The sequence below is a fragment of the Ochotona curzoniae genome, unplaced genomic scaffold, assembly GCF_017591425.1.
Source record: "Ochotona curzoniae isolate NIBS_2020 unplaced genomic scaffold, NIBS_Ocur_1.0 contig_605, whole genome shotgun sequence".
NCBI lineage: Eukaryota > Metazoa > Chordata > Mammalia > Lagomorpha > Ochotonidae > Ochotona > Ochotona curzoniae.
In genome coordinates, this window is record NW_024466491.1 from 3,593,467 (window position 1) to 3,620,954 (window position 27,488).

Here is a 27,488-nt window from a genome sequence, read left to right on the forward strand (position 1 = left end):
GAGACCATGGGGGAGGCGGGGGGAGAGGGGGCTGAGCAGGGCTGAGGAGGAGGAAGAGCAGGAGGGGGGGAGAGAGAGAGAGAGAAAAAGAGAGAGAGAGAGAGGCGGGCAGGTGGGGGGAGGTCCTGCCGAACCGACACCTGGTCCAAGGAATGTTCCAACTCTAACTAAAAAAAAAGGGGGGGAAAAAAAAAAGTAGCAAAGAGTGACTTTTTTTTTCCTTTTAAAGTTTATTTTAAAAACAAGAGGCCAAGGTGGCAGGGAGAGAACGGGGCCTCCCCTCAGAGGCAGTTTCTGGAAGCTGGAGGGTCAGGGGAGGGATTAGAAGGTTTTGTTTTTTTTTTTTAAATATATATAAAATTTTATACTTTTTTTTTTTTTGTTCTGCTCTCTTTCATGTTTGTAATTTATTTTTTGGCAGGACTCAGTTCCTCGCTAACTTCCACGGCTGGCCCCGGTGAGGGGTCCCCGGGGGAGGGCGCCAGGGCCCCCCAGCTCCAGCCTCGCCCGGGGCTCCCCACACCCCCAGCGGCGGCCATCGCGCTCTCTCGCCAAACAAACAAAAGCAAAAAAACAAGCAGACAAAGCCCCCAAACAGAACAAAATGGGAAAAAAAAATAGATTTTTTTTTTTCACAGATGAGGAAGTTCACATTGGATTCATTGCGCCTGTGGAGAGGGAAGAGATAGCAATTGGTCACCACGGGGAGGGGCGGGCCGGGCAGGACGCGTGGTGTCCACTGGCTAGCGCTCTCGGCCTGGCTGGAGGAGGAGGAGGAGGAAGAAGAGAAGGAGGAGGAGCAGCAGCAGGGAGGGAACAGGACAGCAGGTGTGCGGGATGAGGCGCGGAGGGGAGCCCCCCCGCCCCACGTTAGGCGGCGGCTCCCGGCGAACGCGCGACAGAAACCATTTCCGCGACCACGACCACGCGCGCGGCGTCCCCACAACACCCCTGTGAGGTAGGTTGGCAGGTGGCAGCGATGGTCAGTGCCCGTTTCACAGATCCGACCGGGACACGGCGGAGCGAGCGCGCCCACGCCCACAGGCTGCTCTCCCTCGGCCCTCTCCCCGCCGGGGCCGGGCCGCCTGCGACAGTCACTCGGACGAGGACACGGGCCAGGAAAACAAAGATCGTGGCTTTCAAAAATGTAAAAGGGGGAGAAAAAAAAAAAAGACCAAAGAAGTGATGCAGAAAAAGGGGGGGAAAAAATAGCTGTTTTCTTCCCGAGTGGCCAGATCTCGAGCGAGCGGGCGGCGGCCCAGCCCGGGCCCACCCACCAGCTCACAGTTCCACCTCTGTTTGCAGCTGGCCCCGGCGTCGTCAGCTCACACAGGAACAAGCGGCTGGCGGAGGGAGGCCTCTTCGTTAGCCTCTGGCCCCAGCGTGCGCTGCCCCGGCGGGCACGTGGGCACTCCCGGAGACCTCTGGCCACGCGGCCCCCGCTGCAGGCAGGCATCAAGGGCACACCCCGCAGGGGAAGGGATTTCCGGCGCTACCCACTAAGGCAGGATGGACGGTGGCCGGGGGTTGGAAGGAGAAAGGAGGAGGAGGAGGGTGGCAGTTCCCACTTGCCTGCTGCTGTCCCTGCTGGGCGGGAGGCGGCTGGGGGCCGCCGGGACCGGGGCTCTGTCCGTAGTAGGCGGCCTGCTGGCGGTAGTACTCGGCCCAGGCAGCACTGTAGTCCGGCTGGGAGCCTGGGGGCGCTCCCGGACCCCCTCCGGTGGCCACTTGTGCTGTGCGATGGGGGGAACGAGGGCAGGGTGAGCCGAGTGGCTGGGGGCGGGCAGGGCTGCCTCGCCCGGTCCCCGTCCTGCCCGCGGCGCCCCCCGGCTCACCCTGCTTTTTGTAGTACTCCTCCCAGGCCTTGGTGTAGTCCTGTTGCGGGGGCGCGCCTGGCTGCTGCGGCTGCTGGCCTGCAGGGGGAGGGTAGGCGCAGAAGGGTCAGTGGCCTCGCCCCCGGGGACCCCAGGACCGGGCGGGGGCGCCCCTGGAGCCGGGGGCGTGGTGCCGGCTCACCGATCTTCTTGTAGTACTCCTCCCAGGCCTTGGTGTAGTCCGACTGGCCAGCAGGCGGGGGCTGCGGGGGCTCCCCCTGCGCGGGAGGAGCTGCAGGGGCCGGAGCGGGGCCGGGCACGGGGCCCGGGGGCTGCTGATAGTAATGCGAGTAGTAGGCGGCCCAGGCGGCGTTGGGATCGGCGGCTGCTGCTGCAGCTTTGTCTAGAAGAGGGGTGCGGCTAAGGGCCAGGCCCGCAGGAGGCCCAGGCCCCCCTGGCTGGGACCGCAGCCCCTACTTACTGGGGTCATGAGGTGCAGGAGGCTGCCACTGGGGGTAGGTGCCGCCCCAGCCCTGGGGAGGGTACTGGTGAGGAGGAGGGCCGCCGGCGCTGTGGAGACGGGAGCTGTGAGCTGGGGGACCCCCAAGGCCAGGACCTGGGTCCCCAGCCCCGCACCCGCACAGCGGCCTTGGGAAGCCGAGTGTCACTCACTGTGGGGGAGCTCCAGGGGGTCCCTGGTTGAACGGCCCGGGGTTGAAGGGCCCCATGGGGCCAGCAGGGCCTGGTCCACCGGGCCCAGGTCCCACAGGGCAGAGAGGACCCTGCAGGGGAGGAGGCAGAGGTGAGCAGGCTGGAGGAGGGGAGTGGGATGCAGCCCCCCAGGACCCGCCCGAGCCCACCTCGATCTTCTCCTCAATGAGCTGCTTGGCGTGGTCGATCTGCTGGGGGGAGCCCCGGATGATGAAGAGCTTGAAGTTGGGGTCCCCATTGGGCGGTAGCTGCCGGGAGATCTCTACAAAGGCGCCCGTTTGCTGGTTTATGGCTTTCACGTTCTCGCCACCTGCAGGGCCACAGCAGGTGATGGGTGGGCCGCCGGGTGGGCGGCCGGGGAGGGGGCTGAGGGGCCCAAGTGTGGAGACGCCCCCTACTCACCACGGCCGATGACCAGCCCGCACTTGTGCGTGGGGATGGAGAAGGTCACCTCCCCGCCAGGAGGACCCCAGTTGCCTTGGCCTCGTCCCCGACCCCGGCCACCAGGGGGCATGCCAGGACCCCCGGGAGGACCTGGGGGCCCACTCTGCAAGACAGGGAGGCGGGTGAGCTGGCAGCCAGGTGGGCCGGCACTGTGTGGGGAGGTGGGGTGGACTGGCAGCTTCCCTCCAGCCACCTACCCGAAGGCTCTGTAGGAGGTCATTGATGATGCGGGCCGCGTGCTCGCACCTGTCCGGGGGTCCCATGATGTGGGCAATCTTCTCAGGACCCGTGCCATCATCTGGTGCCAGCACCCAGAGAGCAGAGGGAACAGCTCAGACCAGCCAGCACGGCCTCTGCAGAGCCCCAGGGCCTGCCAGCTTGTGGCACTGGCATCCCACAGTGACACAGCAGTCCTTGCTGCTCCGCTTCTGATCCAGTCCCCTGCCAGTGTGCACGGCAAGGCAGTGGAGGGTGACCTAAGTGTTTGGGCCCCCGAGGTGACAAAGGAGACCACGTGGCACTCCTGGCTTCAGCCCGGCCACTACAGCCAAGAGGGGCGTGGAGCAGTGCACGGAGGGTCCCTCTTGCCTGTTTTTCTTTCAAATAAGCTGCTGGCTCACTCCCTAAGTGGTCGCACCGGCTGCAGCAGAGCCAGTCTGGAGCCAGGAGCTTTTGCCGGGCAGCTCCCACTCGGGGCACCCCAGCACTGGTTCTGCAGAAGCAGTGAGGATCTCCTTGCCGCATCCACACCACCCACACACCCTGCCAGGCCTGGGGAGCACGTGGACCCCGCCGGGGGTCAGGCAGCAGGTGCGCGTGGCCGGACGTGGAGCAGCCGTGCTCACCTTGCTTGAACTGGATGCGCACGCCCGCGTCATTCTGGATCTTCTTGATCATCTCCCCGCTGCGGCCGATGACCACGCCCACCGAATGCCGAGGCACTGGCACCTGAGGGCAGAGGCTCGCTGGGTCAGCGTGGGCCTCCTTCCTGCTGCCCGCCGCCCCGCCCAGGAGCCCCACTCACATCGATGCCCCCGCCGATCCTCGAGCCGTACTCGTTGCGGTCCCCGAAGCCGCCCTGGTCACGCTCTCGCAGGATGTCCATCACCATCTCGCAGGCTTGCTGTACACACAGTGGAGGTGGGGGCTGGGACGGCCGGCGTGTCCCCAGCCCCCCGGCCCTCTGCATCAAGGCGCAGCGAGGCACGCACCTGCACTTTGTAGGGGTCCCCGATGATGCGCAGGGGCTTGTCCACGTTCGTGTTCTGCGAGCCGTCCTGGATCAGGATCATCTTGACGCCGGCGCGTTCCTGCAGGTGCAATGCCCGTCAGTGCGGGGCTGGGGCGCGTGGGGAGAAGGGCCCGGCCCAGGCCCCGGGCTCACCTGCAGCTGCTTGATGGTCTCCCCGCCTTTGCCGATCACCAGGCCGGCCTTGCCCGCGGGAATCATGACCTCCTGCACCGTGCCGTTCTGGCCCCCGTTGGCACTGTCGTGGAACTGCCCGGGGGGACCTCCGCGCCCCCGAGACACGATGTCATCTAACATCATCTTGGCTTTCCTGGGGAGACGAGAACGGGGTGGGCGGCCCAGCTGCAGCAAGAGGGCTGGGCTGTGCAGGCTTGGGGGCTCCCCCAACCTCCAAGGGCCCTCCCTGCGGTGGCCCTGGTGGGGACTTACTGCACTGACTCGGGGGCGCCCGTCAAGGACACGCTGCGCTCAGGCAGACCACCACTGTCTGGAGGAGAGAGGAGACAGGGTCAGGGCCCTCCTGGAGACAAAGAAACTTCCAGAACCACCCATGGCCAGTTATGTCCCCATGCTGTGGCCCCCACACCCTTGGGGCCTGCTCAGCACAGGCCAATGTGAGTGAAGCAAAACAGCAGGCCAGGGGAGAGATGATTCCAGAAGGTACATTCCTGGCTCCCAGCCCCAGAGCATTACCCAGGGACCCCAGGCCCGAGCCCCCACACCTCACCTTAGCTAAGGGCCTCCCCAGCATTCCCTGCCTTGCCTTACAGCACTCCTTTGCCCGCTGTCTGGCTACTCCAGGCCCTCACCAGGGCTGGGCACACACAGGTGCCAGCCCCAGGAACCAGGCAAGGCCTACCCATTACCCAGCTCAGCCCAGTCCCGCCGTACCTGGTGAGATCTGCACTTTGCAGCCGGAATCCTGCTGGATCTTGTTAATCTGCTCGCCACCTCTGCCAATGACTGCAGGGGGAAGGAGATGCGGGGGCTGTCGAGCGGGCCTGGATGCCACGGGCAGGGCAGGTGGCTGGGATTCCTCTCTGCCGGGCAGCCCCGCCCAGGGAAGCCCTCCTGGACCCCAGGGGCCCGCACTCACTCAGGCCCACCATGCCATCTGGGACCCTGTATTCCTCCGTCATTGAGGTCCTGCAGAAACACAAGGACATCTCAGTGGGGGGGTGCAGAGGGTCCCCCAGGCCCTGCCCACCCCCAGGGGGTACCAGCCATGCTCCAGGCCTCAAGCCCCCAGAGTTCCAACGGACAGGGTGGCACGGCTAGCTGACTGCCAGCATGGCAGATGGACCAGAACTGACAAGGCCACTGGACGTCCACGGACTCCCAGCAACACAAGAGCCTGCCTGCAGCCACCTCATTCCATGTCTACAGGGAAGAGGCTTTGTGAACAGCCCCGCGCCCGAGGCTCCTGCAGCGCCAAAGCCCTTCCTACCCCAGTCTGAGTGACCTATGTCTGCTGCCCGGAGCCCCACAGCCTGCAGGCCCTGCCCAGGCTCCCCAGGGCGGCCGCTCACCTGGGTGGAGGATGGATGGGTCCCAGCTGAGAACCGAGCGCTGCAGAGACAACCAGAGGGTGGACGATGTCAGCTTCCCACCCGGGGTGCACGCTGCCCACCCAGGGGGCACCAAGGAGCCCCCTCTCCAGGACCTGTGGGCCCCAGCCTGGGAATACAGGCAGCTCGGGGAAGGGAGTAGCCAGGGCTCGGGGTCCCCTGCCCAGCCCCCACTGAAAGCCGCCCCATGGACTCACAGTCTCCCTGGGACGCCAGCTTCTTGCTCTCCGGCTGATCTGTGGACAAGCAGAAGGGGCGTCAACACGTGGCCACACGCCCACGGCTGCTGGGGCCACCTGGCCTGGCCAGCGTGGGGAGCAGTGGGGTACATGGCCTCCTGTCAACATCACACAAGCTGCCATTCCAGCTGCTCTACTTCCCATCCAGCTCCCTGCTAATGCCCCCCGAGGAAGGCAGTATGGACAGCCTGGGAGACCCGGAGCTTCAGGCTCCTAGCTGTACCCCGGCCAGTGCAGCCACGTGGAGGAAGCAGCCAAAACAGAACAGCTCTCTGCATCCCTCCCAGCGGGGGACCCCAGCCCCTCTCCCTCAAGCACCAGACCCCCAGGCTGGAAAGGCAAGCAGGCAGGCAGGTACCTCCATCTTCCAGCTGCCTCTTCTGGCCCCCAAAATTAAAGTCAGGAGTGCTATTATTCACCGTGGTGGCAGCATCGCCTCCGATCTTGGCTGCGATCTAGAAAGAGCGGGAAGCGCGGAGGATTCACCCACCATCTTGTGTGTGTGTGTGTGTGTGTGTGTGTTGGGGGTAGAGCCAGCTCCCCCCCACCCAGCTCAAGACGGGGAGCCCCCCGAGGGGTGCACACAGCCACTGTTGGCACAAGTGCCATTTCTGCCAGGTGCCTGGGGGCACACACCCCTCTCCAAGAAGGCCCAGCTCCCCGCACCAAGACCCCATCCATGGGGACACTTCGACCACTCGCAAACCCCAGCCCACCACGGACCAGACAGGAGCCTGCCTCCTTCCCGGGGGAGGGGGGCACACTGGGTGCGTGCACCTGCTAGGCCCTCCACATCCAGCAGGCCACCCCAAACAGAGGCGACACCCTCCCAGCTCTGCTCCAGCCCTGCAAGCGACCCAGAGCCCCCCACAAGCCCTTAAAGGGTCTCGTTAGACTGGGGGAAGGGCACACGGATCCCCTCCCACAGCATTTTAGTCCTGGGAAAGCTACACGAAGGCAACTGGGATTATTTTTTTTGGGGGGGGGGAATGCCCCGGGCCAAGATACGTGGTGACTTTTTTTTTCTTGTGTGTGGGAGGGTATAAGCTAGCAAGACCCTTGCTTCCTCTTTCAGGTGGTCCCTGGGCTGCACCACTCCCCCCCGCTTAATCCCAACAGGTTCCAGGTCGGCCTGGCTGCTGCACGGGAACGGGGTGTGTGGGGTGCTGGGGGTGGTGGTCACGCGCCGGGGTCCCCCGACTCCCTCCGGCGGTGCACCCCGCTTTCCCGAGCGCTCCAAGGCGCGCGCTCGCTCGCTCGCTTCCCTCCCCCCCCCCGACACCCCGTGCGCGTGCACGTGCCCAGCCTCCCCCTCCCCCGCGCGCGTGCCCGAGGCCCCGTGGCCTTTCCCCCTCACCTGGCGGGCCCGCTGCACGGCGTCGGCGAAGGCGTCCTTGCGAATGCCCGGGCCGCCCCCGCCGGGCGGCTGCGAGGGGCCGCCGGCCGACCCTCCTCCTCCTCCTCCACCACCACCACCACCACCACCGCCACCGCCACCACCGCCGCCCCGGTCCCCCGCACCCGGCGGGCCCGGCGCAGGGCCGCCTCCGCCTCCTGCTCCCCCGCCTGCCGACGGCGGCGGCCCGGGCGGAGGTCCTCCCGTGCTGTAGTCGGACATGGCGCGGAGGGCCCGGGCCTGGCGGCGGCGGCTCAACGCGGGAACAAGGCCTCGCTCCACACGGCCGCGGAGCACTCTGGGAAAGCCAGCGGCTGGGCAGACGACGGGCAGGGAGGGAGGGAGGAGAGCGAGCGAGCGCGGCCCGGCTTCCCCGCCCGCCGTCGCCGCCGTCGCCGCCGTCGTCTCGGCCAATCCGAAGCAGCCGCTGCTCCCCCGCGACGACCAATCCCAAGCCCTGCGAGCGCAGCGACCAATAGGAATGTGGCAAGAGGCAGTAGGCGGGAAGTGACGAGGTGACGGACCGCTCTGGGAGGCAATGAACGACGCGCTGCTGGCAGGGGGCGGGCACAGGGATGCGATCGGAGGAGCAGGAAGAGCCAATGAGGCGTAAGTTCCACCACTGCGGGGCGGTGCCAGAGATTAAGATGGACGGCTCAGGAGAGTCACGTGGACTGGAAGGCGGGACTTTTAGCCCCAAGACACCGCCCCGCCACCTCCTTCGTTTGGACTGGCTGGGCGGACGCTCGACGTGACAGCTATGTACACGAGCCAATGAGGACGTGCGGGGAGGCGGTGCTTGCCCATGGGACCCGGATGAGTTCTAGGGGATGAGGTCGGATTCGGATCTGACTGCTTCCCTTGTGAACCACGGGGCCCTGTCAGCCAATGGTGAAGCGACATGGGCGGGTGTGGAGGAGACTGACACCGTGGCGGACCAATGGCAAGCAAGGAACTGCAGCGGCCTCAACGGGGAGACGGGGTGAATGGCAGCCGACGTGGGCGGCCACCGAGCCTGGCCGGGCCTCCCCAAGTCCCCGGGTTCGCGCCTCGGGAGGCCCAGCACGTGGCCCGCTTGAGGCCTCGGGACTCGGGGCGTTCCCGAGCTTCGGTGGACATCTGCTGGGACCTCCTCCCCTCCCTGCCATGGGTCCACACACTCCCAAGATCAGAGCCACCGGCTGCCATGTTGTGAGGCCACCCAATTCCACACAGTGAGACCTGGAGGTCCTCCCCATCTCAAACAACGTCCATTTTTTAATTTTCTGATTGCACATTCACCGATGTTGTTGCCGCCCTGGGAGCCACCCTGGACCCGCAGCCTCGGGCATCCAGCCTGGTGGAGTCTACACTGCACTCCCCGCGGTGTAGACCGGAAGGGCTTCCTCTTGGGAATCTTTTCATCCAGCCTCCTTGTGCGGCCACCCTCCCGCCCCAGGGCCTAGACAGCCGGCAGATTTAGGGGGTGGATGGGGGTGACTGGGGACCCCCTCCCCGCTATCCCACACCTCCTTGCTGTTGGCCTACACGCCCAGGGTCTTCTTCATGGCTTCATACACCACGCAGCTGATGCCTCCCGCAGGCAACACCTTCAGGAGCGTGGGGGTCATGCCCCGGTACAGGCCTGGCCAGCCCTGCTGGGCCAGAATCCACCGGAAGACCCTACCCATGGTGGGCTTGGAACCTTCCACGGTGTCTGCACGGAAAACAGGGCGGGGCAAACTTAGAGAATTCAGGAGGGATTAGGGTAGGATTGGGGTGAGGGCAGAAGCAGGCTTGGTCAAATAACTAAGCCTGGGCAGGAGGGAGGCCCTCTCCCCTCTTCCCCTCCCACTTCCCAATCCGAGGTGACCACACCCCCCAAGGGAGGGGAGACATAGGGAGGGCAGGCTGACCTTGGGCCTGCATCCGGGTACGCAGCAAAGTCAGCGGGTAGCTGGCCATTTGTCCACAGGTGGTGGACAGTGTGACGGACGACAGACTGACCAAGCCACCGGGGTCTCCCATGTCCCTGCCTGACTTGAGCCACAAGCATTGGAGCAGCTGCAGGAGATGGAGGGAATGGCCAAAGGGCTGGGGCTAGGGGTGGGGCGTGTCCACCCTGCCTGCCCCTCCAGGCGTGCACGCCTCACACCTCGTAGACAGCCAGGTCGGTGCAAGCGTAGGGGATGATGCCCAGCATATTAGGCAGGTAGCCACGGTACAGGGCGAGCGTCCCTTCCCGCCGCAGGATCTGCTGGGCGCAGTCTAGCAACCCCTGGTACTGGCCAGTCCGCCGCAGGGTCAGCCGCGTCTTCAGTACCTGTGCAAGATGTGTCGGTGGGCTGTGGGTGGCAGCTGCCCCTAGACCCCGTGCCCTCCTCATCGCTGCTCCCCTAAAAGTTCCTGGGAAAGCACAGTCTGCAAGGTGGCATAAATGTGGATGTGTGTAGCCACATGGAATGAGCCTCCTGTCCCAGTACTGGATTTGGGGGGAGAAGACCAGGGGGGAAGCCCACCCCCAGAAGGGAGCAACAGAATTCGCAAGGCAGAGCGAAATTGTCCATCTGTGGGTGGTTCATCACCCCTCAAGTTCGCCTCATCCAAACCAACGATGCCTGGAACTCCACCCGGGTCCTCCCTGTCACCTGTGTGTGACAGGGGCCCAAGCACTTGGGCCATCCTCTGCTGCTGGGTGTTAAGTGGAACAGCCAACGGCCAGACTTGAAAGCCAGCTTTGTCATTGCTGGATGCTAGGGGTAGCCTAGTCCACTGTGCTACCACCCCATCCCCATGCTCTGAGCCAAAGTTCACATGGACACAAAGGGTGGGAAGGTGAGCCAAGGCTGGCAGGGGTGGGAGCGTGTGTGGACAGATGTCTTCCTTATCTGTTCCCCAGCTTCTGCCTCCTGGTGCCCCCTGGGACCCCAGGCCCCGGCCAGCCAGCTCTGTCCATCTCCTAGGGAAATGACCAGACGTCCCAATTCATACAGAATGTCCCCAACATTCAGACAGCGGCAGGGTATACAGTTTTGCAAAACCCAAAGAGGCAGGCTGCATTCTAAAGATGAACCCAAAGAGCAGCACCCCATCCTAATTTCAGGTCTACCCTCTGTGTCTGCAGGGGGTTGGGTCGGGGTCCCCCGTGGGTAACCTGAGATGCTCAAATCCCCCGTCCAGGATGGTGGACTCTTGGCATGCAGCCTGCACAGTCGTCCTGAGCGTACTTGGTCACGTTCAGTTACCTGCGATACCTCCCATGGTGTAAACGCTGCAGGATAGTTGCCATGCAGTATTGTTTAGGGAATAATAACAAGGGGGTAAAAAAAAAACTTGTTCAGTAGGAGTAAATTTAAAGCGGAAAAAAAAAATGCATGGCTGGATTTCAGCTCAACTCATCCCAGAGTGCCTGGGGTCTTTGTCTTAGCCAAAAGGCAGAGCTGTATAGAGAGAGCAATCCCGTGGCTCACACACTTGGGCTGTGTGTCCTCCACTGCCCTCCCAGGTGCCTTAGCTGGGAAGCCGAGCAGCTGGGACTCGAATTGGTTGCCCACATGAGATGCCGGCATGGCTCCCGGCCCCAGATCTGTCTTTCTAATCCAGTTTCTTGCCTCAAGCCCTCTGGGCCCTTGTCGCAGGCATGGATAAGTCTGCATGGGCTTGGGTCTGGCCCTGCTGGGGCTGGTCTGGCATCTGAGCAGTGAACCATAGCTAGGAGAGCTCTGTCTTTGCTCCAGGCCTGTGCCTTTCAAATACAGTGATAAGGGCGTGTCTCCATGTGGCTCCCACCCCCCAGGAGCCTCTGTAACTGATAGGAAACTTCACCCTGGGGCCTGGATGGGGTGTGGGAAGGCAAGGGCTGCACGGGTTTGACAGGATTCTTAGGGCTATGATAGCATTAAAGTCTACGGATCACTTTGCCTTAATATCATCAAGAGGAGGACATCCGCCCCACCTGCCTAATCCGAGGCAGGGGGCCCTTTGGGGATGGAGTTGACGCGGAGGTCAGAGAGATTGAAGAGTTGGGTCACATGGCTCTCTTGCTTTAGATTAAAAAAAAAAAGTTCAGAGAGAGATCTGCTGTTTCATTCCCGCAACCGTGCGTGACAGCTGGGGCTGGGTCAGGAGCCTGCACTTGCCACCCCCTCCCACAGCCCACCAGGGTGCCCACCTGCACCTGCTTGCCCACCAGCTGCTCTGCCAGGACATCATCCGAGCACAAGGCCCTTGCCTACTCTACCTTCCCAGCCCGGGACCTCCAAAAACTCTTGAATCTCCAATCAACCTCTATTCTTCTGTGTTTTAAAATATTTGTTCATTTTGGGACTGATTCAATGGCTCAATTTGCTAATCCTCCTTCTCCCAGAGCCAGGATCCCATATGGGCGCCGGTTCAAGTTCCGGCTGCTCCACTTCCCTCCCAGCTCCCTGCCTGTGGCCTGGGAAAGCAGTGGAGGACGGCCCAAAGCCTTGGGACCCTGCACCTGCGTGGGAGACCCGGAAGAAGCTCCTGGCTCCTGGCTTCGGATGGGCTCAGCTCCAGCTGTTGTGGCTGCCTGGGGAGTGAACCAGCGGATGAAAGATTTTCCTCTCTGTTTCTCCTCCTCTCTGCGTATTTTTCCAGTAAAAATAAAGCTTTAAAAATAAAGTCTGTGTTCCTGTTAAAAATAAAAAAATGATATCAACATGGGATAAAATCCTAGGAAACGGACCAAGCAAACACAATGCAATGTAACACAATATGCCCTTCAAGCTCCAAAAACCAACATAAGAAGGCATATGACAGTGACAGGAGATCCGAGGGTCCAGGGACCTGAGGGAGAGGCTGGGAGGTGGCGGTGAACGGACAGGGTACCCAGGAGGCTGGAAGGGGCTTTGGGGATGTACCCTGACGCCTGGATCTGAGTCCAACCCAGCGTGTGTTGTCATGGTTCAAATTCGTGGGGCCGTTTCACCCACATGGGAGAGCCCGATGGAGTGCCCCTCGCCAGCCTGGTCCAGCCCTTGACTCTTAGGGACCCTGAGGGACTGCACGAGCAGGTGGAAGGTTGTTCTGTCTCTCCATCTTCCCTTCAGCTTGCCTTTCTGAGAAGTCAGGAAAAACACATATTTTCTGAAAATTCCCGCAGAGCGTACACATGCAAGAGGCCAGCCGTGATGTTAGCAATACATCACCATGGTAACCAAAAGTACCGCCTACCGCTGCAGGAGGCTGTGTGTGTCCTCACGGAGGACTGTGGGGATGCTTTCTGCTTCCTTTTCCGGTAAACCCCAAATTGCTCTAAAACGTGGAGTCTTAGGGTCCGGCGTTGTGGCGTTCTGGGTATAGCCAACCCCTGAAACATCAAACCGGTTCATGTTCTGTGTGCGGCTCCACCTCTGATCCAGCTATCTGCTAATGGACTTAGGAAAGCTGCAGAAGACAGCACTAGTGGTCGGGCCACCCGCGTGGGAGACCCAGATGGAGCTGTGGGCCCTTGGCTTCTGCTCGGCTAACCCTGGGCACTTTTGATCATTTGAGGAGTGAACTAACAGATGAAAGACCTCTCTATACATACCTCAGCCTTTCAAATACCTCTGTAAAATATAAAGTGTGGAGGGCCTGGTGCCATAGCCCAGCAGCTAAAGTCCTTGCCTTGTACGCTCGCTAGGATCCCATATGGGTGCTGGTTTGTGTCCTGGTGGCATTGCTTCCCATCCTGCTCTCTGCTTGTGACCTGGGAAAGCAGTTCATGATGGCTCAAAGCCTTGGGACCCTGCACTCATGTGGGAGACCTGGAAGAAGCTCCTGGCTCCTGGTTTCAGATCAGCTCAGCTCTGGCCGTTGCAGCCATTTGGGGAGTGAACCAGTGGGTGGAAGATTTCTTCTCTGTCTCTTCTCCTCTCTGTATATCTGACTTTCCAATAAAAACAAATAAATCTTTTAAACAACAAAAAAGACAGAGTGGCGAGAGGGGGGAGGAGGAGTGGAGTGGAGAGGGAGGACCACCCAGTTCCAGATGGGTGGCAGCTAACTCCCAGCCTGGCCTCCTGTCCCTGCCCGTGGAGTGGCCATTCTCTTACCTCCATGGGGTTGATGAGTGTCTGGGAGATGGCCACGGCCAGGGAGCCAGCCAGCAGGCGCTCCTGGAAGGGCGGGGAGCCGTGCACTCCGCAGAAGTAATTCTTACACTAGAAGGTCGTTGGGGTGGGGGTAGGGGAGCAGAGTGAGGCAGGAGCCAGCTGCTGTCCCACCCTTGTGCCCAGCCAGGGGAAGAGGGCACGCCAGGGTACGTGTGGGAGATGGATCTCCCAGACTTGGGTAGGCACCTGTTCGAAGACGGAGAACTTGATGGCGTACTCGGGGGCAATTTTGAGCACGTTGATGCCATTGCCACGCCACAGGGAGCGGATGCCCCCCTCCTGAACCATACTACGCAGCCCCCCCAGCAGGTTCATCAAGTTCGTCTTGGATGAGTAGACCTGGGGGAGGGGAGCGGCAGGGAGGCAGGTGGGGTGGGAAGATGTGCTGTGAGGGAATCACTCCGCCACCACCCCAGTCCCACCGCAGGCCTTCGGGAATTCCCTCCAGACCCTCCCTGGCTCCTTCTGGAGTCCAACTCCGCCCCCGTCCCCCCTGCCCCAGCATCATCAACCCCAAGCTCCAGCCACCCCCTCACTCCCAGGCCCCTGCCTGCCCTCCCCTCCGCATACCTGCATGTACACCTTGGCGCGGTCCAGGGGGGCTGTGCCCGTGCGGGACACCGCCCCAGCCATGGCTCCCGAGAGCAGAAACTTCCACAAGGCTCCCTCGTTGGCCACCTCCAAGACCTCTACAGGAACCATCAGCTGCTCTCCTGTGTCCAAAACCTGTGGGCCACAGCCAGCCCTTGCCCAGCCAGGCTATAGGTGCCGCCCCCTCCCGCCCGCCCCTGGTCCAGACCAGTAGGCGAGTTCTCATTGAACCTCTCTTTCCCGTTCCCAGCAGCAGGTGTTGGAAGACCCCTGGCTGCCTCAACTCACCTGTTGAGATGGGAGATGTTCCAGATGGTTCTCAGACACATGCCCAAACACGTAGCCGAACACGTGTGTGCAGCCGGGGTTCCAGGAGGCAGTCAAGGGCACGGGTGAGGTGGTGGGATCTTTGGGGAACGCGGACTGGACCGTCTTGTGCAGGGTCTGAACCCTGGAACAAGACTTTTGAGCTTCGTTGCGATGAGAGCTCATGGCGGCTGGAGGCTGGGACACGGGGATGGGGGCAGTTTGGAGCGAGGGGGAGTGCTGTTCCTTCCTTTGTCACACTCGGGGGTGTGGCTTGTGGCAGGAACCAGCCGCCACATAAATTGGAGGTCTTGGGAGTGATGATGTCATAGAGGAGGCCTCATGACCTCACTGCGCATGCTCCAGGTGCTTCACCTCAGACCCCCCAAACCTGGGAGTGCAAGGGTATTGGACTGCGACTCTCCAAGATGCTTCCAGTTGGGTGCAATCTGAAGGTGGGGATGAGGGGGAGAGGGTGGGATGGCTGTGTGGTCGGCCCAGAGGTTAAAACATGGGTTGGAACACCTGGTCCCACACAGGAGTCCCAGGGTTCCTGTGATGCCCTGCCAGCCACGTGAGAGGCCCGGATCAGCAACAAGGGAACTCAATTTGGGTCTCCCATTTGGGTGGCAGGGACCAAAGTCTGGGCGCTGTCTGCCCTGCCTCCCACAACCTGTGCTAATGGGAAGATGGGACTGGGAACTGAAGTCAGGACGTGAGCCCGGGTCGAATGCCTGCCCGTAGAGTTGAGATCACCTGTAGCGGGCTTGGCGTCTAAGTCACGATCAGGGTTACTTCGTCATTGCCTTAGTGTCTTGTTAGATAGTTTTCCCTAAACACGGGGGAGGGTGACAAGTAAAACAGCCTGTATGCTTTCAGTAAAAGATACAATGTCTTCCTCCTGCCCCCCTCCATCCATCCATCCATCCACTCATCCATCCACCCGCCCATCCATCCATCCATCCATCCATCCATCCATCCATCCATCCATCCATCCATCCATCCATCCACCCATCCATCCATCCATCCATCCACCCACCCACCCACCCATCCATCCATCCATCCATCCATCCATCCATCCATCCATCCATCCATCCATCCACCCATCCACCCATCCATCCATCCACCCGCCCATCCATCCATCCATCCATCCATCCATCCATCCATCCACCCACCCACCCATCCATCCATCCATCCATCCATCCATCCACCCATCCATCCATCCATCCATCCACCCGCCCATCCATCCATCCATCCATCCATCCATCCATCCATCCATCCACCCATCCACCCATCCATCCATCCATCCATCCATCCACCCGCCCATCCATCCATCCACCCATCCATCCATTTATCCTTACTACTCTACCTCCCTATCTCTCATCCTCTCAAGTTATACAGGATATTCAAAAAGTTTATAAGCAGACACAATATGCATGAACCCCAGAACTCTGTGCCGGCAGTTTGAGCTCCGCACTAACGGGGAGGCAGCAAATGACAAGTGCTTGGAGAGGCCTGGATGGAGCTCCTGGTTCCTAACTTTGGCCTGGCCCAACTGCAGCCGCTGCAGCCAGTTGAGGATGGAAGATCTGTGACACAAATATAAATGCACAAATACAGAGAAAATTGGCAGGTGTCATAAACAAGGTGGGGGGCGTAGTCATCTCTGGCCCGGTGGAGCTGTGTAGGATTGAGATGGGGAGACCCCCCCCCCGACCAGGATAACTTCAGTGGCCGCCACATCCACCAGTCCTTCCCCACCCACAGTGAAAAAAACAAAACAAAAACAAAACAAAACAAAAAAACAACCAAAGAGCTTAGAAAATTTATTCCTTTTGTTCTCTTTTTTCCTTTGAAGTAACACAGGCAGGCAAGGGAGGTGAGGAGGGGAGGGAAGTCACAAGGTCGAGGGGGGACATGGCCTTCAGCCCCCTCCACTTCCTCTTTCGCAATTTCTCAATGTAGGGTTCCCCAAGGTACTGACGAGCAGGAGCAGAGCTGGGGACGGGGAGAGTCCCCCAATTCTCCTAAATTCAGCGTCCAAGTATAAAGTGCAGATTGTTCGAGGGTCAGGTAGGGGTGGGGTGGGGCGGGGGTGGCATGCATCTCTTCTCTCTGGTAGAAAAATAGCCCTGCAGTGTGAGCTCGGGGGTCCGGGGTGCCTGCCCCTGTGGGTCCCCGTAGGTCTGGCCTCCCCGCCCCCCTGCAGCGTCCGACTAGGGCAAAGGCTAGGGCAAGGCTGGCAGTGTTGTCTGCGGCCTGGGAGCAGGGTTTTCTTGCCAATTCTGCCGGTCGCCCTCACCCAGAATGGAGCCCCTTGGGTCATCATGTGTGTGTGTTTGGGCAAGGGGGAGCTATCTGCCCATGGGTTGGGAAAGGGCTGGAAGACAAATGGATGGAAGACATGGCAGATGCTTGGGGGCAGCGGGAGGGGTGTCTCCCCACAGGATCAGGTGCAGCTTCGGCAGATGTGTGGCTGGGTGTGGGGGTGGAACCCTCTATCTTCTCGGACAGGACACAGGCCAGGATTTGGGATCCTTGGTAAACCCACCCCGTCATGGCCGTAGGGAGCAGTGCAAAGGATCCAGGATTCTGTCATCCGATGGGTGGGGTCTAGGCTTGTTGGTAGGGGATCTGGCTCTAGGCCTTGGGGATCCCCTTAGAAACCAGGGGTTCAGTTCTTGGGATCTAGTGAAGGGATTTGGGATGTCAGATTGGGAATCTAGCAGCTAGCAGTGGCCAGATCCACTTGCTGGGTTTTTTTTTTTTTGGGGGGGGGTGGGTTTCCACTGTGGAGATTTTAGGGATCCAGTGCAGGTGATATCCTGGTTTGGGGTGGGAGGAAGTTTGGGTATGTGAGATCCACGGGGTGGAGGGTTGGGGTGGGGTGGGTTGTGAAGGGCTTCAGGCTTGAAATGCTGGGATCTAGCAGCCGGAGTAGCAGGATCTGGGACCCAGTGTTGAGGTAAAGGAATTTGGAGATCCAGTGAGGGGGATCTGGGATCCAGTGGTTGAGGTTTCTTGTCATCCAGACGGCAGTGGTGAAACTTGGAGATGCAGGGCTCGGAGCAAAGGGATCTCAGGGCAAGGGGGAGCTAGGACCCAGTGTGCAGGGGGCAGTGGGCTGGGAGGACACACTGGATCTGGTCCCTGAGGGGATGGGGGGTCCATGTGTGACCCTCTGATTGTGGGGTCAAGGTCCTTGTTTGGCCGGTGGACATCCAGTGGTGAAGACCCAGGGGGCGGGATCCACTTTGGGCTTGTTGGGGTGCAGGTTCCAGTGTCTCAGTGGGGTCAGGGAGGGGACAAGGACTCAGGGCTGGGGTGTGGAAAGCCTTCAGGTTCAAGGACCTAGGGTGTTGGGGTCCAGTGGGTGAAGTTGATGAGGGGTGGTTGGGGAAGGTTGCTGATCTCCAGTGGCTCAGAGATCCTGTGTGTGTGTGTGTGTGTGTGTGTGTGTGTGTGTGTGTGTGTGTGTGTCGGGGGGGGAGGGGATGACAGGCTGTGGGTCCCTCACCTGGATGTGACCCCCAGGGCATGCTTCATGTTCTCATAGACCACATAGGAGATGCTGACGGCCGGTACGACCTTCATGAAGTTGGGCGCGATGCCCCGGTACAGACCCCACACGCCCTCCTGGGTCAGGATGTGTCGGAGCAGGCCCAGCATGGAGTGCTGTGGTGCGCCCTCCACTGAGGCTGGGGCAAGGGGGACGGACAGGAGAGGGGCTGGGTGAGGCCACGTGCCCACCCTGCACAAGGGGGGAGTGTGGGGTGGGGCAGCAATCAGTGCTGCCTGTGCCGTCCAATGGTGGGCACACCCCCCCTTCCCACTTCATCTCCCTCCCTTTTCCTAACCTCTGTCTACTCCCCTTCCTAACTTCTGTTTCCACAGTTGTGCTGGGGTGGCAGGCGGGGAGCCCTTTGTGGCGCCCCACCCAACCTCCATGAGGCTCCTCCTGTCCTCCCCCCATTCACCCCAAGTCAGTCCTGGATCAGCTCTAGGAATCCAGGAGTCCTGTGGAGTCTGCACTGACTAACCCAATGTCCCTCCCCAAAGGAAATTCTCACAGATCCAGGGGGAGAGCCGGGGGTGGGGTGGGCAGAAGAAGGAACCCCCCCCCCGCCAGGAAAGAGAAAGGTGGAAAAGACCCCACCCACCCACTCACTGACGTGACCTTGATCTTCCATAACCCCAGTCCTCCCCCTGCCGCTTCCCCATCACAGCAGGTGCCTGGCCCTAAGCCACCTGTTTTCTCGCTCCATTCAGCCATCCCCGCCAGGGGTCCCATTGGGTAAACCGAGGCCCTCCAAACCCTGGGGGGAGGGGCAGAATCCGAGTCCCCAGGGGACAGGATGAGCGAGCTCGGACAGCAGCTCACCACACCCCTCATGGGGTGAGCCTCACCTTGGGCCTGCATGCGAGTCCGTACCAAGGCCAGTGGGTAGCTGGCTATCTGGCCACACGTGCTGGAGACGGTGCCGCAGGCCAGGAGTACAAGGATGCCGGGGTTGGCTGACTCGTGGCCGGCCTGCTGGAGCCAGCGGTTCTTCAGGGTCTGGAGATGGGAGTTGGGAGAGAGGCTCAGGGAGGAGGGGTGGCTGGGAGTGGCTGACACAGCTGGGGGAGGTGGCGCGGGGCTGTGGCCTGGGGAAGCCACTTCCTGCAGAGCCACCTGGTGTAGCTGCCAGCAGCCTTCCCTGCTCCGCCTGGCCATGCAGAGGGCCTGGAGGGATCTAGCCACTGGTTCCATGCATTAGTGCCCCAAATTCTCTCCCTCTCCCCCTCCAGGGGGCTGGGGCTGCTGCATGCTGCCTCCCAGGGGACCCCAAGAAATGAATCCCACCCCGGCTCCATGGCGGTTACACCCACGTGGGGGTGAGATCTTGGCTCCAACTGCCCAAGAACATGACCTTGGGTCCCAGCAGGTGTGACTGGCTGAGGACAAGCCCCGCCTCCTGATGGGCATCAGAGCTAGAGTGGCCCTGCCACCAGCCACACAGGAGCCCAGCAAGAAGGCAGGGTGTTCAGCACTGTCCTTACAGGTGGCAGGGACCCTGGGGCAGGGTGGGCAGCAGTGGGCGAGCTGGGGTCAGGAGCCCTGCAGCGGGGGACAACCCAGATGCTCTGTTGTACTTTGCGTCTCTGCTGTGGGCTGTGGGCATTGCCAGCGGCACCTGTGCTAACTGCCCACCCAGCTGTTACATTGGAAAAGAAACCCTATTTTTTTTTTTTTTTTTTACTTGAAAGTTAGAAAGAAAGAGACAAAGATCTTCCATCTGTTGGTTCACTCCCTAAATGGCCACAACGGCCAGAACTGCACTGATCCGAGGCCAGGAGCCAGGAGCTTCTTTCGGGTCGCCTATGCAGGTGCAGGGTCCCAAGGCTTTGGGCCGTCCTCCACTGCTTTCCCAGGCCACAGGCAGGGAGCTGGGAGGGAAATGGAGCAGCTGGGATGTGAACTGGAGTCCATATGGGATGCCGGTACTGCAGGTGGAAGCTTTACCCGCTTACAGACCAGTCCAGTCACTGGGCTTTGTAAATAGTTGCTAAGCACATGAACAAATGAATGAGTGAGCAGTAGCTAGGCTTCCTGTGGTTGCCTGGGGCCAGAGCCGGGCAGGGCAGGTAGAGGGAACAGGTGCAGGGAAGTTGAGACAGAGAGGGACTGAGTGCGACCCCTGAGGGTTCGTGGGTGCAATCCTACGCCCCACCACGTGAAGCTTGGTTGGAGCCCACGTACCCCAGCCGTGGTCTCTCTAGGTGTGCCACCACGGGCAACAGCCACCACCTCCAAAGACAGCATTGCCTCACGTCCCAGCTGCTTAGCTTCCCATCCAGCTCCCTGCTCATGCGCCTGGGAAAGGAAGCGGAGAATACCCCAGGTGCTTGGGCATATGTAGATATGTATATTTGGAACCCGGCTCTCTCTCTCTCTCTGTCTCTCTCTCTCTCTCTCTCTCTCTCTCTAGGATGTCCAGGCTGGTGTTTACTGGGTGGAACTGGGGGGCTCACCCAGGGGGAAAAAAAAATAGAAAGCTCCCAGAGAGAAACGGTGAAGATTTCTTCATTCCTGCCTCTCTTCGCAAACCCCACCATGCTGGTCACGGGGTACGGTTTCCATGGTGATGGCTGTGCTCAGAAATTGGCCTGGAGAAAGGCGGGTTCCCACACATTCTAAAGGCATGTGGGTGGGGGGGGGTGTTGTCTGCTGCTTTCAGGACTCTGGGGGCCACAGGGGACCCTGAAGGTGCCCCAGGAAGGGTGACTTGCAAGTGAAAGGTTTGTGGCACAGCAGCTAATGCCTTTGTCTGTCGGCATCCCGTACGGGCGCTGGTTCAAGTCCCGGCTGCTCCACTTCCCATCCAGCTCCCTGCCTGTGGCCCGGGAAAGCAGCCGAGGACGGCCCAAAGCCTTGGGACCCTGCACCCGCGTGGGAGACCCAAAAGAAGCTCTCCTGGCTCCTGGCTTCAGACTGGCTCAGCTCCGGCCATCGTGGCCACTTGAGGCATGAAGCAGTAGTAGATGGAAGATTTTTCTGTCTCTCCTCTGTGTAAGTCTGGTTTTTCAATTAAAATTAATCTTTAAAAAAGAAATAATCTTGCCATGGTAAAGTGAAAGGGGAAGCCTGGTGGGGCTCCCCAAGATTCCATGCTGCCGCCCCCTTCGCAACAACCTGTAGGAGGCTACGCGAGACCGGGGATGCAGGGGGGTACCCACTGACCTCATAGACGGCCAGATCGATGCCCGCGTAGGGGATGATGCCCAGCACGTTGGGCAGGTAGCCGCGGTAGAAGGCGCGGGGCCCCTCCCGCTCCAGGATCCGCCGGGCGCAGTCCAGCAGCCCCCGATACTGGCCGGTCCGGCGCAGGGTCAGCCGTGTCTTCAGCACCTGGGTGGGCACCCCGTGGGACCTTTGCAAAGGCAGTTCTCCCCCGCTTCCCCTTCCACCAGAACACCCCTTGCAACCCCAGGAACAAAGATACCCTCAACAGGGACTCCCGGGAAGCAGGTGGCCTAAGGATGATGTTCTAGAAGTTCTAACTGTGCTATTGTTGCCATGTCTGGAAACACTTAAATAAGAGCAGAAGGTGAAAGTTGCAACTGTTACTAAAGGACTTTGCTACTGTGAAAACACGAGGAAAAGATGCGGAGCGGAAATCAAATGCCTATCAAACCATCATGGGAAAAAATAGGGATAACAATAAATTTAAAAAACACGGCAAGCCGCCTGATTCAGCCTTCTGTTCTCACTACCTAGGAACCATTACACCTGCCAGGATGGCACCCATACCTCAGGATGGCACTTGCTTTCTTCCTTTCCACATGTACACAGCCCCTCAGGAGGAAGACTTTCTCAGCTTCCCCCGGGGCGAGTCCCTAAGTCCTGGTCAAGGATCCAGAAGAAGGAAGGGAGGAAAGAAGGAAGGCAGGAAAGAAGGAAGGCAGGAAAGAAGGAAGGCAGGAAGGCAGGAAGGCAGGAAGGCAGGAAGGCAGGAAGGCAGGAAGGCAGGAAGGCAGGAAGGAAGGAAGGAAGGAAGGAAGGAAGGTAGGAAGGAATAAAAGGAAGGACAACCTCCAGAAAGCCTGTGTGTCGTGGCTAGAATGTTCAATGTGATGAGGGGAGCAGTAGCAGCCACATTGCTCCATGAGGCAGATGGATGCCACAGTAGGCATAGTGTGGTGGACAGAAGGCAGCACCCCAGAATTCCAACATTCTGAAGCCCTCACCACCCCAGGCCCCAGCTTGGAGGGTTCTGACCCTAACTCTGAGGACAGAGACACCCAGAAACAACACCCCCCCTTCACCGTCATGCCAAAAATACCACCACCCATGACGGCTGCTGGCACTTGTTCGCACAAGCTGTGGCCAGAATCCGGGAGAAGCAAAGCCACCATGCCGCCCCGTGCCTTGCCAAGTCCCCCTCCTCACCTCCATGGGGTAGATGATGGTCTGGGCCGTGGCGCCAGCCAGGGACCCCGCCACGAAGCGCTCTTGCACGTGCAGTGTCTCCTGCTGCCCTCGGATGGCGCGTTTGATCTGGGAAGGGCAGGAAATGACAGTTCCTGGGGGGTGGGGTAGGGTTGGGGATGGGGGCGGGGTCACAGGCATGGGACTGGCCTACCATGGGCAGCACGCAGGCGACAGACATACTCCCCCTTGGAAGCCCCCACCCCAAGTTAACCCACGTGCAGCCCCCTGCCTCTCCCTTCCCCACCCCCCCACCCCGGCACCTGCTCGTAGGCCATGAACTTGATAGCCGACTCAGGCGCAATTTTGAGCACGTTGATGCCGTTGCCACGCCACAGGGAAAGGACGCCCCCCTCGCGGATCATGCTACGCAGACCCCCCAGGATATTCAGCCGGTTGGTCTTCGAGGCATGAACCTGAACACCAAGACAAAGCAGTGTCGGGGTGGGGGGGTGGGGGGGGTCTGTCCGGCTCGGGTCTGCTGGGGACAGGCCAGGCTGCACCCCCATAGAGCTCCCCCCAACACACCTGCATGAAGACTTTGAGGCGATCCAGTGGGGCCGTGCCCGTCCGTGACACAGCGCCTGCCACGGCGCCCGCCACCAGCTGCTTCCACCACATGCCAGTCAGCTTCTCTTGCTGGGAGAACTCATCGGGCACTGTAAGGCACTCACCGATGTCCAGGACCTGAGGGCAAAGGTGCTGTGGGCATCAGGCCACTGGGCAGGGCAGGGCAGGGCTGGGCAGGGCAGGGCAGGGCTCGGGTCCAAATGAGGTATTCCTGGGGAGAGCCGGGGAGGTCCCGGCTTGTGTCCCACCAGAGCATCCTGGCATAGCCCTAAGGTCCCTTTTAGAAAACATGACACATGCTACGGGAGCCTGCCCAAACACCTGCCTCATAAAGACTGTTCCAGTCAGGCCCGGTGCGATAGCCTAGGAGCTCAGCTCTGCCCTTGCACATGCCAGGATCCCATATGGGCACTGGTTCTAATCCCGGTGGCCCTGCTTCGTACCCAGCTCCCTGCCTGTGGCCTGGGAAAGCAGTGGAGGACAGCCCAAAGCCTTGGGACCCTGCACCTGCGTGGGAGACCCAGCAGAGGCTCCTGGCTCCTGGCTTCCCTTCCAGCTCAGCTCTGGCTGTTGAGGATACTCAGAGAATGAACCAACGGATAGAAGATCTTTCTGTCTCTCCTCATCTCTGTATATTTGACTTTCCAATAAAAAAAAAAAAAAAAAAAGACTCCTGCAGCCTAATGAGATATCTACGAAGGGCTAAGCAAGACCCCACTGGAAAACACCCCCTCCCTCCACGGACCTCCTAGGGCTGTTTTCTGCTTCCGCCAGGGCCCACCCACACTAGTCAAGGCCCCCATGCAAGCTGGTAGGGGTGATGGGTGGGAATTTTCAGAACTCACAATGAGTTCCCTTCCAAAGCCACTGGGTCCCATCACCAGGGACACTTTGGGGTCCAGGGTGACCGCCTCCCTGTCTTCCTCCCGTCTCCCAGGACCCTCACAAGACATGCTCTGGGGGTTTCCCCAAGTTTGCCATTCCACAGCAGCATCCTGTTGGCGGTGAGGTGGCCCAGCAGGACGGGAGGAAGCCGTGCACACATGGCTTGAGGGTGGGGGACCTGCAGCCCCATCTGCTGCGTTCTCTCTTCCCCACACCTCTACCCGCTGTCCCCCTGAGACCCCAACACGCCTGTCCGCAAAAGCCCCTGTGCCCGCCCCACCCCCCAGCAGATGGGCCTGTCACAGAGCAGGGGACAGACCCCGACCAGGTCCCGCCCTCCCCCACACCACGCCCCCGCTCACCGTGGAATGTTTCCAGAAAAACAACACATCCTCCACGTTCTCCAGGGAGTGCAGCAGGAAGTGGTCGCGCCACTCCTGCCAGTCAACCGTCATGGTGCCATCGCGGTCCATGCTGGAGGGCGGGGGTGGGTGAGTGGGCAACGGGCAGACAGATGGCTCAGGGTCACGGGGGTGGAGCGGGTGGCTAGGTGGGCCAGGATGGGCCTAGCAGGTGCTGCTCGGGTTTGTGGAGAGACCTAAGTCTAACCTCTGCCAGCATGCTGAGAGCTTGCCACGCCACTAAACCCTGTTTTAAGCCTTGGAGCATCCACCGGGAGACACCCACCCCCCCATGCCGGGGAGGGAGATGGCATCCGTATGCCCATTTTACAGACAGGCCCTCAGAGGGAGGCAGTGGCTGCCCCCAGGCTCTGCCAGACTCCAACCCTCAACCTCCCTCCGAGCAGCTCTGCCCGCCTTCCCCGTCCCCGCTCTGCAGACGGAGCCCCACGGTGCCCCCCTGGTCCTGCACCCTCCCCCCCCAACCCTCCCCCGGCGAGGTTTACCTGAGCAGAATTTTCTGGGCTTGTTCTTGCGAGATGGAGATCCCGAGGGCTCGGAAACTCTGCTGGATCTCAGAGACGTCGATGTGACCTGGGGGGACCGAGGTGGGCGAGGCTGTGCCTGAGCGTGTGTGATGTAGGGGCAGTGAGGGTCCCTGCGGCTAAGGAATGGGGCAGAGTGGAGCCAGACTCAAGGATCTGAGTTTTGTCAGGATAGGAGATCTGAAAGTATAAGTTATTGGTGGCGGTGGGGAGGGGCTGGGGGTAAGGGGCAAGGCCTGTGACGAATGAATGACCTCAGGGTTCTCCAGGCCACAGGGAACCCACAAGCAGCTGGGAGGGGGGGTCTATGTCCCAAAGCAGGTCTGAATGCCACTGGGGAGGGGGACAGATTTTGCCCTTTGGGGGGGAAAAATCCAAGGTGGGGATCCTCCCCTTCCAGGAAGGAACATGGAGTGGGCTGGGCTGGCGGGGCCTTGAACCACCACCACCCCCGACACCTTGTTGGGGTGGTGGTGAAGGGGGGTGGGGGTGAGGAGAACTCCCGAAATAGGCCATGAGTCACCCAGGGAGATGCCAGCCCTCCCCCCACCCCAACCCCAGCCTTCCCAGCAGGGCCGGGCCCACCCCCATCCGCCCGCCCGCCCGCCTGCCCGTGGGCCTTACCGTCCTGGTTCCGATCCAGGCTTCGGAACATAAGTAACAGGCGCTTTTCCCTCTCCTGCAGGTATTGGGAAAATTCTTCCAGGTTGAGTCCAACATCTGGGTCAGCGTCACCCTCAGGGGAGATGGCCTGGCGGGGGACAGACAGCTGGGGGCTCCCCTGGGCTGCAAGTAACAGAGTTGCCCCCCTTTTTTTTCCTCCCACCAACTCCAGTGCCTAGAGGAGGTGTGTGTGTGGGGGGGAGCATGGGGACACCCGTCTTCTCCCATAGCAGGAAGCCCAAGGCCATTGCAGGGATGGGCGCAAGGCCCCTGGTGGGCGCTCAGCTCTGCCCACCAGCAAACTGAGGCCCTTCAAGGTCAATGTCTGCATTCAAGGTCATGAGATGGGGAAGGGATGGACTGTGGGAGGGGGGTAGGTTTGTCCAGCTGGTTGTCCTTTCGCGACACTTGTCCGCTTGTCTGTCTGGGGGTCTTGTTGTTAAGTGACCCGTCCCCGGCAGGCGGCAGGTAGCCAGCCATGGGACCTCTACATTTCCATCTAGAAAGTGGGAGTTTGCACAGGCAGAAGTACCTGGAGTCACAGGTAGGGGTGACTCCTGCTGGGTGCAAGGGGGTGACCTCAGGACTGGGTCCCTGTCTGGAGCAGACAGTCAGGGTGCCCGGGGTGGGGGTGGTGGTGGCTACAGGAGGGTGTGTCTCCCGGAAGTGGGGTAGTCCTCAGGAGGAGGGTGTGTCCTGCCTTTGGGGATGAGAAGGGTGGCAGGTGCAATCGCCTGTAGGGTGGAGGGTGGGCAGTGGGGCAGGGGACAGGCAGAGAGGAGGAGATTCTGGCCAGCAGCCACAGGTGGCGACCAGCCAGCCAGCCAGCCAGCCAGCCCCCCACCCTGGAGAGCCACTGGCACTCGTGAGGTGCCCGTGTTGGTGGGTGGGTGGGTGGGTGGTGAGGAGGGGCCTTGCATCCCAGCAGGACAAGGGTTTACCTGTTGGGCACCGCGATCCGGGTCACCTCCGCCCAGCCTGGCCAGGCCCTGGCGCAACTCGTGCACGTCCACGCGGCCATCCTTGTTAATGTCTAGCTCCTGGAAGAGGCGACCCCAGCGCTGCTGCTTCTCTGCATCGCCGCCGGCACCCCCCCGCATGACTCCTGCCCCGGGGTGGGTGGGTGGGCGGGGGGGAGGGGCGGCCGCGGCCTCAGGGTGGCGGGGGAGGCACGAGGGGGGCGCCCCCTGCCCTCCCCTCCCCCCCAGGAGCACCCCCGCAGGGCCAGCTCCCTCCCCGGGCTGTGCAGCCTTTCCCAGAGAGCCGGCCTTCCCCGGCACTTTGCAAAAGAAGGAGGCGAGAACTGCTAGCCGTCGCCGCCCGCGCCAGGACGGCCGTCTCCTCCCCCTACACCCCCCACCACCACCCCGACCCGCGCGCGGGGGCGGAGCTGGGGGCGTGGGGAGGGATGCCCGGGGTAGGGCAGCCCCCCGAGGGTTCTCCTGATGATGGTGGTGGAGATATCCGGGGTTTACTATTCGGAGGACTGGGGGGTGGGGTGGCGGTTTCGTTTATGCATGCCTCAGTTTACCCTTTCATGTGTTTTTTTTTTTTCCCCCGTCCTTCCCGGGGAGGCGGGGAGAGGGAACGGGCTGGGTTTGCTAATCTGTTTTGCACTTGACCCGTTTCCTTTTCCTAATCGTCTTTTCAACCCCCTGCGCCACCACGCGCGTCTTTGTGCCCGCCCGCAGCACCTCAAACGCAAAATCAACCCAGAGTGTGTGTGTGTGTGTGTGTGTGTGTGTGTGTGTGTGTGTATGGTTTTTTTTTTTTTTTCCCGCCCGCACGCCTCCAAGTCTCGATCTGAGAAACGCAAGATCAGCGCGCGGAGAGGCCGCCAAGTCGCGCTCTGATTGGCCAAGGCGGGCGGAGCGGCGCCCGTCCGCCCCGCCCCCGTCCTCCCTCCTAGGCGGAGCCTCCCGCCTGACCCTGGGTAGCCTTGAACCTCCGCCGTCCCGCCCGTCTTAAAGGGGCCGCAGCCGCGCACGCCGGGGTGGGGGGCTGGCGGGCTGACCGCTGGAGGTGGTGGTGGG

The 27,488-nt window shown here is 61.1% G+C and overlaps 3 protein-coding genes across 7 annotated transcripts; all 3 read right to left on the reverse strand.

The window, feature by feature from the left end:
* Positions 1-371: 371 nt before the first annotated feature.
* LOC121163286 (KH-type splicing regulatory protein) lies at positions 372-7,732 on the reverse strand. Of its 3 annotated transcripts, XM_040990754.1 has the most exons (20): positions 7,383-7,732; positions 6,384-6,480; positions 5,984-6,022; positions 5,748-5,787; positions 5,315-5,364; positions 5,110-5,181; positions 4,648-4,705; positions 4,354-4,528; positions 4,181-4,279; positions 3,994-4,092; positions 3,815-3,917; positions 3,167-3,267; positions 2,928-3,072; positions 2,675-2,835; positions 2,487-2,596; positions 2,296-2,384; positions 2,017-2,217; positions 1,836-1,913; positions 1,573-1,733; positions 372-668 (listed from the first exon to the last, which is right to left on the reverse strand). In XM_040990754.1, exons 1-20 carry the CDS (start codon positions 7,641-7,643, stop codon positions 660-662), a joined length of 2,148 nt encoding a protein of 715 aa, XP_040846688.1. In that variant the 5' UTR covers positions 7,644-7,732; the 3' UTR covers positions 372-659. The 3 variants fall into 3 exon arrangements, with proteins under 3 accessions (XP_040846688.1, XP_040846687.1, XP_040846686.1); XM_040990753.1 differs by having other exon boundaries at positions 372-1,733; positions 1,836-1,915; positions 2,094-2,217; XM_040990752.1 differs by having other exon boundaries at positions 372-1,733.
* A 1,210-nt stretch (positions 7,733-8,942) lies between these two features.
* Positions 8,943-14,482, reverse strand: SLC25A41 (solute carrier family 25 member 41). The gene is made up of 7 exons (XM_040990977.1): positions 14,402-14,482; positions 14,093-14,248; positions 13,709-13,861; positions 13,463-13,570; positions 9,556-9,723; positions 9,317-9,464; positions 8,943-9,117 (listed from the first exon to the last, which is right to left on the reverse strand). Exons 2-7 carry the CDS (start codon positions 14,222-14,224, stop codon positions 8,945-8,947), a joined length of 882 nt encoding a protein of 293 aa, XP_040846911.1. The 5' UTR covers positions 14,225-14,248; positions 14,402-14,482; the 3' UTR covers positions 8,943-8,944.
* Positions 14,483-17,882: 3,400 nt separating this feature from the next.
* On the reverse strand, positions 17,883-26,573 carry SLC25A23 (solute carrier family 25 member 23). Of its 3 annotated transcripts, none has more exons than XM_040990830.1 (10): positions 26,397-26,573; positions 25,417-25,543; positions 24,754-24,841; positions 24,209-24,320; positions 22,920-23,078; positions 22,655-22,807; positions 22,353-22,460; positions 21,144-21,311; positions 18,827-18,977; positions 17,883-18,117 (listed from the first exon to the last, which is right to left on the reverse strand). In XM_040990830.1, the coding sequence occupies exons 1-10, from the start codon at positions 26,553-26,555 to the stop codon at positions 17,933-17,935; spliced, it is 1,410 nt and encodes a 469-aa protein (XP_040846764.1). In that variant the 5' UTR covers positions 26,556-26,573; the 3' UTR covers positions 17,883-17,932. The 3 variants fall into 3 exon arrangements, with proteins under 3 accessions (XP_040846764.1, XP_040846763.1, XP_040846765.1); XM_040990829.1 differs by having other exon boundaries at positions 21,144-21,349; positions 22,331-22,460; XM_040990831.1 differs by lacking the exon at positions 22,655-22,807.
* Between the last annotated feature and the right edge of the window lie 915 nt (positions 26,574-27,488).